The sequence below is a fragment of the Otolemur garnettii genome, unplaced genomic scaffold (genome assembly GCF_000181295.1).
Source record: "Otolemur garnettii isolate 467f Iridium unplaced genomic scaffold, OtoGar3 scaffold00009, whole genome shotgun sequence".
NCBI lineage: Eukaryota > Metazoa > Chordata > Mammalia > Primates > Galagidae > Otolemur > Otolemur garnettii.
In genome coordinates, this window is record NW_003852404.1 from 2,082,909 (window position 1) to 2,093,499 (window position 10,591).

General features: G+C 50.0%; 1 protein-coding gene across 1 annotated transcript in view; it reads left to right on the forward strand.

The window, feature by feature from the left end:
• Positions 1 to 1,979: 1,979 nt before the first annotated feature.
• ASAP3 (ArfGAP with SH3 domain, ankyrin repeat and PH domain 3) overlaps positions 1,980 to 10,591 on the forward strand; it is a 23,902-nt gene continuing 15,290 nt past the window's right edge. Inside the window, exons 1-4 of the mRNA XM_023509705.1 lie at positions 1,980 to 2,051; positions 2,145 to 2,290; positions 4,800 to 4,874; positions 5,845 to 5,894. Of these exons, the coding sequence (XP_023365473.1) occupies positions 4,845 to 4,874; positions 5,845 to 5,894 (80 nt within the window). The 5' untranslated portion in view covers positions 1,980 to 2,051; positions 2,145 to 2,290; positions 4,800 to 4,844. The remainder of the gene's footprint in view (positions 2,052 to 2,144; positions 2,291 to 4,799; positions 4,875 to 5,844; positions 5,895 to 10,591) is intronic.

The window sequence follows — 10,591 nt, forward strand, 5'->3', positions numbered from 1 at the left end:
CTTTTGTACGCTAGGCACATGGATCTGCCCTCTAGGGATTTTGGAAATCTCTTTGGAGATTGTTCATATTGCTAATCTGCATTGTCTTTTGGAGTGAAGTCATCACTCCTAGATTAATCATCTTTAAGCTTTCCCAAGTTTCAAGATGGGGATCAAGGGATTTGGTGAACTCATGCTTCTGTTTACTCATCTGGGTCTTTGGGAACTATAGAGATGGCCATGTTCTCTCCTCTTGTCTATGTCTCCAGTGAGAAGTATCTTAGTTCTTTAGCCCACCCAAATAGGACGCCCTCTCCTCAGTCTTCCTGATTGCTTGTCTTTCTTTCTTCAGCTCTGGGATAGGCTTCCATTGGTCCCAAATATGAACATATCTTGAGTTGATACCCAAAAAAGAGAATGTTAGGTTTCTTATCTCCATAGGAAAAGTAGCTAGTATTTGACAGCACTTTCTGGCAGTGGCAGGAACTGGTGGTAACGACCATAGGTACTGTTCATCGAGGACAGACACTGCACCCAGCACCAAGCTAAATCCTTCCTGTGCACTGTCTCCTGACAACCTTGAGAGATAGGCATTATGCCCCCCACTTTACAGATGGCTAATTAGGAAGCTCAGAGAGAACGGGCAACTTGCTCAAGGTCACATAGCAGCTGAGTAGTGGAGCTAAGCTTCAAAACCAGCTTCAAACCCCCCTCCCACTGAGGCTTCCCACATGCCAAAGGCCTCTGAGAACACTCCATGTTGCCTTTGAGGTCTGCCCCAAGCATGTTCTCCTGTGAGTATCACTGTTTTATGGAGATACCATTCTGAATGTGTTTGCTAACTCTTGTTGAAGTGCTCTTCTTTGGAAATCAGACTCTGATCCCACTCTAGTCACTGGTCACAACAGTTAGGGCTGGAGTTGGGGTGGGACACCCCTGTAAGTCCAGCTTACTGCTGCCCTACCCTGACTCTGGGCAAGGCCCTCTCTCTCTTGGCCTTACTTATCTCGTCTGTGGCTCTGTGGGCCTCTTCTAGCTCCAACATTCGGTACTTTCTAAGTTAACTGCTTTGCACAAGGGTTTCATGAGATTGTCAGCCCCCACGCCCCACTGAAGGAGAGAATGTATCCAGGAAGTTTTCCATCCAGGCTGAGCCCACCTGGGGCACATGAGTCCTGCTTCTCACCATGACATCCCTGACCTTTTCCACAGTCGGATATTTGTTCTGGAATCCTGGGGCTCTGGGGTTATCTGATGTCATCCTACCAGTTCTCCCCAGTGGGGTGGAGTGTGCTCCCTTGACCCTCTCTCATCTCCCCAGACCCAGGTATCTGAATGCTTCTACCCCTCACTGCCCAGCCATGGCATCCTGTCCTCTCCCTCCTTGTCCCCACAATTGTTTATTGAGCCTGAGTCTTGGTGAACAAGTGTCCTGTCTGTCTTAGGGGAACATAGACATGTCTGTGTTCTTTCCTCGGGTCTTCTGCTAAGCACTTTGTACATATTCATTAAATCATTAATTCAGTAGCTCCATGAGTCCATAGTATCATCCTCATTTTGCGAACAAGGCACTCAAGGCTCAGGGAAGTTAACAGATTTGTCTAGTTGTCAGCCAGCACCAAGCTGAATCCTTCCCATGCATTGTCTAGTTGACATTGTCTAGTTGACACTAGTTAGTGTTCCAGGTCTGGCACACTCATGCTGCCACATGCCTTTGAATTGCTATAGTTACTTGGCCTGCACTGGAGCTGGGGAGAAAAGTCTATGGTTTTCCTTCAGTGGCGTGACTGGTCTGTAGTTCCTGTGTGGTCTGGGTGGAAGAGGGTGGTCTGTTTCTATTTGCAGGGGTGGGGGGGGTACAGGGAAACCTGAGGGAGGAGTTCCAGAGTTCAGCAAAACCGTAGGTGTCTGGAGGGTGGGATCGTAGAGTCGGGGTTCCTTAAGAAAGCACAGCCTCCCTGCTCAGCACCCCTGAACGTCTGTCTGTGTTTGCTTTCAGATCCTGGAAGGAGACCAAGCCATCCTGCAGAGAATCAAGAAGGCCGTGCGGGCCATCCACAGCTCCGGCCTCGGTGAGTGAGCTCGTGGGGTGCCGCACCTGGCCAGGCCACTGCTTCCCCAGCCCCAGCCTGGAGCTAACTCAGCTCCCCTTCCTCCCTCCACAGGCCATGTGGAGAATGAAGAGCAGTACCGAGAGGCCGTGGAGTCCTTAGGCAACAGTCACCTGTCCCAGAACAGCCATGAGCTGTCCACAGGCTTCCTGAACTTGGCTGTGTTTACCCGTGAGGTGGCTGCACTTTTCAAGAATCTGGTGAGGCCTCGTTCCTTCCTCGTCCAGTCCTCCCCCCAGGCTCAGGGTAAATCTTGTAATACCTGACTGGGAAAAGGCTGCTTCCTTCCTTTCCCCAGTTTGCCCTTGACCTCTGACTCATGACATGAGGTGCCTTTCCATCCCTGACCATTCTCCTCTGATTTCTTTTTTTTTTTTTTTTTTTTGAGACAGAGCCTCAAGCTATCCCCCTGGGTAGAGTGCTGTGGCTTCACAGCTCACAGCAACCTCCAACTCCTGGGCTCAAGCGAGTCTCCTGCCTCAGCCTCCCAAGTAGCTGGGACCACAGGTGCCTGCCACAATGCCCGGCTATTTTTTGGTTGCAGCCGTCATTGTTTGGCAGGTCCGGGCTGGATTCGAACCCGCCACCTTAGGTGTATGTGGCTGGTGCCTTAGCCACTTAAGCTACAGGCGCCGAGCCTCTCCTCTGATTTCTTGACCAACTCTTCTCTGTTCTCCTTTCTTTGCCCAGGAGCAGAGGGGGTCTTGCAGCAGGGAAGAGCCCCATGAGAGAGAGGGGCCCCGAGACAAGCTTTGGGATACAGGCAGGATAGACTCCAGGATTCCTGCCTTCGTACCCCTGCCGCTGCCACTTCTCCTCACACCCGCTTTGTCCTCAGCTTTCCTGGTCGCTTCTGCTTCATCTTCACATATAGAACCTGCTCTCACCTCCACAGGCCTTTCCGCCTTTGCCTGTGGCCCTGTGGCCTCAGGTTGCTTTCTGATGGCCTCCTTGGTGATTGCCTCTCCTCTGGTCCTTCAAGTCCCTGCCTTGAGGCCACCTTGTGATTCCATGTGCAGGCAGAGTTCTCAGCGCTTCACACGTGTAAACTTATTTAATCCTGGCACACAGCTTTGTGGGGCTGGTATTCCTCTTATTTCTACTTTGCAGGCTAGGAAACTAGGATGCAGAGGGTAAGCAACTTGCCTAAGATCATGTGGTGGGTTTGATGTTAACAGATTTGTCTAGTTGACACACTAATTAGCGTCCTGGAACACTCATGCTGGAAGGTTGGCTTCCAGAGTCTGAGCACAGCCTGGCTGTGTCACCTCCCAGGAAAGCCTCTCCTCTACCTGCAGGCTCTGCAGCACTGAACTGGCTCTAATGCCTGCAGTCCTCCCTACTGTCCTCCCTGCTTGCCAGGCACTGCAGCTGAGCAGCAGTGTGCACCGCACGCCCCTACTGCCCTTCCATTGCCCCTGCCTCCTGTTCTCTGGTCCCCTCCTTTGCCTTGTGACCTCAGACTTAGACTGTGGCGTGGGACCTCTGCTCTGCTGCTCACTGGGTCAAGTCACTCAGTCTGCCTGAGCCCAGGTCTCAGGGTACTGCTGGTTCCCACTATACAGAGCAGTTATGAGGATCAGGCAAGTTAAAAGTGCCCTCTCTGTAGTCAGCTCTCAGTAAATGTCAGCTGACATTGCTATCTGTCATTATTATATCTCCTGGCATAGCAGTGCCTCATACCCTGCCCTGTGTGTAAAGGCCTTCTTTAACAGCATTGACTTCAGCTGAATGGGTGTCCTTTGTCTTCACCCCCCCTCCCTGTTTCAGTCAAACTAATGTTTTCTGAGGGTCTGCTGTCCAGGGGACATTATACCAGGGGCTTGGTGACAGAGGAAAGAGTCAGACTGTCCCTCAGAGGCCACAGTCTAGGTGGGAAGACAAGAACTGGGGTGTGGAAGGATACTAAGCAATGCCAGCAGCATGGCACAAACCCACCTGTGGGGTAAAGTCAGGCGCCTGGTGCTGCCCTGGTTCAGAAGAGGGGAGATCAGTATAGACCAGGGGCTAGTTGTCCAGGGAGGCTTCCTGGAGGAGGGGAGACCTGAGCTGTACCTTGGAAGGTAGATTGAAATAGTACACAGGCCTCTTTGGGTGGCCAAATGACAGACGCCCAACTCAAATTAGGCTGACTTTATTCAAAGAGAATTCATTGGTCCCTATAATGGGAATCCAGGGGTGCAGCTGGCTTTTGGCTCCTTCCTTTTCTCTTAGTTTGTCCCTGCTCAGTGGGCAAGGTACCCCAGATGCACATCTTACTGACAGAAAGACATAGTCCTCCTCCCATGAGATTTAGGCAGAAAAATCCCAGGGAGGATCTCAATCAGCTAGCCCAGGTCACCTGATCCAGGCCTTCTATCCTGGGGATGGGGTGCTCCAGTCACATCTGACCCCTGTGTTTACCATCTGACACCCAGAAAGGTTCCCACAGGAAAGGGGGAGATAAGGCAGGCAGAGAAGAGCAAGGGTGCCCCTGGCAGACACAGAGGGAGGCTACTGTGGGGGCCTCTGGAGCAGTGTGGTGGTGAGGCTGGAGTCGTCAGGGGAGGGCCTGACTCCCGCACGCCCCTCCTGCCCTTCCATTGCCCCTGCCTCCTGTTCCCTGGTCCCCTCCTTTGCCTTGTGATGCTTCACCACACTCTGAGCCCCTTGGGGCTGGACAGGTGGTCACCTGAGGTGGGGAATGGGGGGGCTCTTTGCCTTTTCCAGGTTCAGAACCTGAACAACATTGTCTCTTTCCCCCTGGACAGTCTGATGAAGGGGCAGCTGAGGGACGGGCGACAGGTGCGTCTCTGCGGGAAGAGTGGTGGGGCAGAGCAAAACCATGGGGGGCAGTGGCGCTGGCTGTGGGTGGAGGCCAAGTGAAAGGGCTGTCACAGCAGAAGTGCTGACCCTGGGGAGGACTGGAAGGCCTGACAAGGGGGCTAAGGGGCTCAGTCAGCCTGGGATAGTCCAGGGAGTTAGGCAGCTGCTGTGGTTTACATAGCTGGGAAGCAAAGAGCCAGTGTGGGATACAGGCATCCTGAGCCCCATGCTTGAGCTGCTCTCTTTGAGCCTTGGCTGGAGCTCAAAGAAGGTGACAGGATAATCTCCCTGGGCAGTCTGCCCCAGACAACCCAGGGGAGGAGCTGTCCTCCCCACAGAAGGAGAGAGCTCCCTCCCTGCCCCAGGCTGTCAGCCAGGGAACCACCCAAACCAGACAGGCAGCTTTTTCACCTTGGAAGTCTGGATTATTGAGAAGGGCTTGAACAACCCAACTGAATGAGGCTCCAGCATGCTAGGCCAGGGGTCAGCCAGGCCCCCCTGGCTTGCTGTGTGGCCTTGGGTAGACTACTCTACCTTTCCGCACATATTTCTTGACCTATACCCTTCCTGGCAAGAGGACGATCTAGGACAAGTACATGCAAGAAGAAGTGGTGAGGGGAGGAGTTGACCTTCATGTCCTGTACTCACCTTTATGGCTGATCTCTGTCTTCTGAGCAAAGCCCAAAGACCCTTCAGTGCAGGCCAGGGCCCAACCAACCTAAGTGATTCTTGGAAACTGTGGGGAGGATAAGATCAGCTGGGAGGAGGAGCTCAGCTCTGAGAAATGGAATTAGTTGGGTCTTTTGGAGGGGACAGGGTCTGGCTAGAGAATGGCTCTGAGCAGCACAGGAGAGCATGTGACAGGACCCCCTACAGGCAGCAAAATGTACTGTTGATTCCTGCCTTCAAACTTCCCTTTGGGCAAACTGTTCCTGTTTTTAAACCACAGGATTCCAAAAAGCAGCTGGAGAAGGCTTGGAAGGACTACGAAGCCAAAGTGTAAGTGGTATCGCCTTGGCCAGGGTGTTTGTCCAGTTCACCAGCTGCACTACAGCAGGAGGCTAAATACTGGGAAGCACCGAATTGTGTCACCCAGAAGTGGGCGGCCACTCGATCTGCGGACGGGGGCTGGTTTATACCCAGGCCTGACCTGATTCCGGGTGGTGGGCCTGGAGACCAACAAAGGGGAGCTACGTGAAGGGACCTAGCCCCCCATTTACCCCTACGTGTGAGGCATTTAGTCCTCACAGGCACCCAGCCCTGTGAGGGAGGCACTGGTACCAGAATTACCAGACGGTTGGAGGCTCAAAGAGTGAAGTCACTTACCCAAGGCTACACTGATAGGCAGAGACAAGACAGGGCTTCACACTCCTTGTTCCTCAATGCCTGGTGGGATCTGTAGAGGAGGAAAGAGAGTTAATGCCAACACCTGGCTTCCTGTGTGTGCCCCATGATACTCTAGATCGCTCCCCAGCTACAGAGACATCATGGGGACCGAAGACGCCTCAGGACTCTCTATAACCAACTCTATCTGAGCAGAGACTCAGGCTCTGTCCTCTTATCACTCCATACACGTCCCCGCCAGGCCCATACCTCAGAGCTCTGTTTGCTCTTCTTTGTAAAATGTTGTTTTCTCTTGTATTTTGCTAACCCGGTCATGTCTATTGTGAATAATTTAGAAAATGTGAAGAAGCAAAAGAAGAAAAAAGTTTTAGGGGAGGATTAGGGTCATGTGGGAAGAGTATTTTCTGTTGTTTGAATTTGTTTTTACGAGACAGGGGCAGCCCTGTAATGTTACCATCTGAAAAAGGTAGTGTGGGGTGAAACTACCAAAAAGTGGGAGAAAAAAAATCCTTTAAAAAAGATTTCTAAGCATAAAGTATTAACATTTTTCCATTTGTTTTTCTATATGCCAATTTTTACAAAACTGGGATAATAATCATAATGTTTTACAATCTACTATTTTTTCAAATATACATTGAAAATTACAATCTATTCAAATTCAAATTACAATCTTTTTTTTTTTTTTCAAAAATACATTGTGTTGGCGGCACCTGTGGCTCAGTAAGTAGGGTGCTGGCCCCATATACCGAGGGCGGTGGGTTCAAGTCTGGCCCCAACTAAACTGCAACAAAAAAAATAGCTGGGCGTTGTGGGGGGTGCCTGTAGTCCCAGCTACTCAGGAGGCTGAGACAAGAGAATCACCTAAGTCCAAGAGCTGGAGGTTGCTGTGAGTTGTGATGCCATGGCACTCTACCAAGGGTGACAAAGTGAGACTCTGTCTCTTAAAAAAAAAAATACACTGTGACCATCTTTGTACATCATTACATATTCTTTTTGTTGTTGTTGTTGTTGCTCAGGCAAGAGTGCCGTGGTGTCATAGCTCATAGCAGCCTCAAACTACTGGGTTCGACTTGGCACCCATAGTACTGGATCAGCCACATACATCGAGACTGGCGAGTTCAAATCCGGTCTGGGCCAGCTAAACAACAATGACAACTGCAACAAAAAATAGCCGGGCATTGTGGCAGGTGCCTGTAGTCCCAGCTACTTGGGAGGCTGAGATGAGAGAATCACTTAAGCCCAAGAGTTTGAGATTGCTGTGAGCTATGATGCTATAGCACTCTACCAAAGGCGACATAGTGAGACTCTGTCTCAAAAAAAAACAAAAAAACAAAAAAACTCCTGGGTTCAAGTGATCGTCTTGCCTCAGCCTCCCAAGTAGCTGGGACTACTGGTGCCTTCTATAATGCCTAGCTAATTTTTCTATTTTTAGTAGAGATGGGTCTCACTCTTGCTCAGGCTGGGCTCGAACTCTTGAGCTTAAGCAATCTACTCACGTTGGCCTCCCAGAGTGCTAGGATTATAGGCATGAGCCCGTGCGCCTGGCCATCACACACTCTTATTTATTTATTTATTTGTTTGTTTTTTTTTTTTTGAGACAGAGTCTCACTTTGTTGCCCTCAGTAGTTTGAGCTATGATGCTATAGCTCACAGCAACCTCAAACTCAACTTTTGCCTCAGTCTCCCAAATAGCTGGGACTATAGGTGCCCGCCACAATGCCTGGCTATTTTTAGAGATAGGGTCTTGCTCTTGCTCAGGCTGGTCTTAAACCCATGAGCTCAAGCAAGCCCTCCACCCGCCTCAGCCTCCCAAAGTGATAGGATTATAGGCATGAGCCACTGTGCCCGGCCCATCACACATTTATACAACATTCTTACACAACATAAGTGGGCACACAGTGTGCCAACATATGCATAATCTATGATGTATTTAATCCCCCCTGTCGTTGGGTAAAGCATCCTTGGAATTAAGTATTTGTTCCCACCTATAATTATTTCTGGAAGATTTGTTCCCACCTATAATTATTTCTGGAAGATCAATTCTAAGTAGATGCTGGAGCTTATTCTTTTCTTTTTTCTTTTTTTTTTTAAGACAGAGTTTCACTATGTTGACCCTCGATAGAGTGCTGATAGAGTACTGTGGTGTCACAGCTCACAGCAGCCTCAAACTCTTGGGCTTAAGCAATTCTTTTGCCTCAGCCTCCTGAGTAGATGGGACTACAGGTGCCTACCACAATGCCTGGTTATTTTGTTGTTGTTGTTGCAGTTGTCATTGTTTAGCAGGCCCAGGCCAGGCTTGAACTCACCATTGCCCTACTCACTGAGCTACAGGTGCCGAGCCTAGATCCTGGAGCTTTTATTGTTTCTCCAGCTCCCAGATCTATTGCACGTTCCCAGGTCTGCAAGAAGCCATGCCTTCTTCCCTCCCCCACCCCTACATTCCCCCCACCCTGCGGGAGCATCTCCAACCCCAGCTGTGGGGGTGGAACCTGTGATGAAGAGTGTGAGTAGTCCTGCCTGTGATGGGCATGGCCATCTGCTCTAGAGGCCCAGGGATGGTGGAGACCCAGGCTATCCTTGTCTTTATGATTTGCTTGGGGCCACATGGCCCTTTTCTTTCTGAGTTTACCCAATGGAAAGAATCAGCCCTACTCTGCTGACCTTTCCCAAAGCAGGTAGGCTTTTGCTGGGTTTCTATATTGAGCATTTCTATAAGTTTTCATTTGTAGACAAGATTCCATTGAGATAAGAAAGGGACCTTGCTAAGGTTATCCAGTGAGTTACTATTATTTATTTATTTTGCAGTTTCTGGCTGGGGCTGGGTTTGAACCTGCCACCTCCAGCATATGGGGCTGGCACCCTACCCTTTTGAGCCACAGGCGCCACCCTATCCAGTGAGTTATTGACAGGCTCTGAACTAGAACCCACGGCTTTTGAGTTCAGTGCTGTTTCCCCGGGTGGTCTTCTGGCTCCTACTGTGGAGCTACACAGTTTGAGCTATGTGTCCTAGCACAGGTGACTCTGTACATTTCTTTTCATATGGGTTCCAGGTATAGCCAGATATCAATGAGCCACAGTTGCTCTGTAATTCCACCTCATTCTTCTTACCAAACTGGTCTGAGCAGCAGCTGGAAGGGCCAAGACTCGGATAGCATCTGTTGAATACCACTGGGAGCCTCACCTCCCGTCTGTCCATATAGGAAGAGGGTGCCCTCTCCACATGGGGCTGTTGAGAAAGGCATCCTAGGCCATGAGCAAGAGCCAAGTTTATCTAGGCTGTTCCACGTGCAGGGTCAATGTGGGGGATGAAGAAGCACAGTGCATACAAAGAAAGAAGCACCCAGCACTCAACTTCAACAGGCATTTATCAACTCTCTCTGAGCCAGAACCGGGACCAGAGTAACACAGGAAGAGACGGAGAGGCAAGAAGCCCAGACGTCTGCTTCTAGCATTACCCTGACCAGCTTTCAATCTTGAGCAAGTTGTTTTTCTTCTCTCTGTCTCAGCTTCATCATCTATAAAGTAGTTCCTGTTCTAAGACTGTAATTTCTCAGAACAGAAAACAGGATGACTGTCACCAGCTGGCAGGAATGAGGCAGGGAAGCAGGGATGGAAGGAATCTGAGCCACAGTGTTGGTCACCTGAGCTGCCCTTGGGGTGCTAGCATCAGACAGACCTGGGTTCCAATTCTGGCTCCACCACTTAACAGCTGTGTGACTTGGACAAGTGACTTGTCTTCTCAGTCTCAGGCTCCTTGTCTGTAAAACGGGGTAATCATTTTACTTTAATGTAGGAAGGGCCTAGCAGAGCACCTGGCACAAAATTAGTGCTTAAAAATAATAATTTGTAGCAGCTTGAGCAAGAGCAAGACTCTGTCTCTACTAAAAATAGAGAAAACTAGCTGGGCATTGTGGCAGGCGCCTGTAGTCCCAGCTGCTCGGGAGGCTGAGGGAAGAGGATTGCCTGAGCCCAAGAGTTTAAGGTTGCTGTGAGTTATGCTGATGCCATGGCACTCTACCCAGGGCAACTGAGTGAGACTCTGTCTCAAAAGAAAAAAACATTTTAATAATAGCCATTAATACTTATTAAGTGCTTTGTTTGTGCCAGGTATTGGGATAAACACCTTACACCTGTCATCACATTTAGTGTCTCTGGCAGGAAAAGTTGCTATTATTCTAGGTAAGTAGAAAGGAAAAAATTACCACTTAGTGGAACCCCCCTAGTATGTAAGGCAAGAATAGAGGGGGGCTGAATGAATAATTAAAATACAGTGATAGGGCTCGGCACCTATAGCTCAACCGGCTAAGGCGCCAGCCACGTACACCTAAGGTGGCGGGTTCGAATCCCCAGCC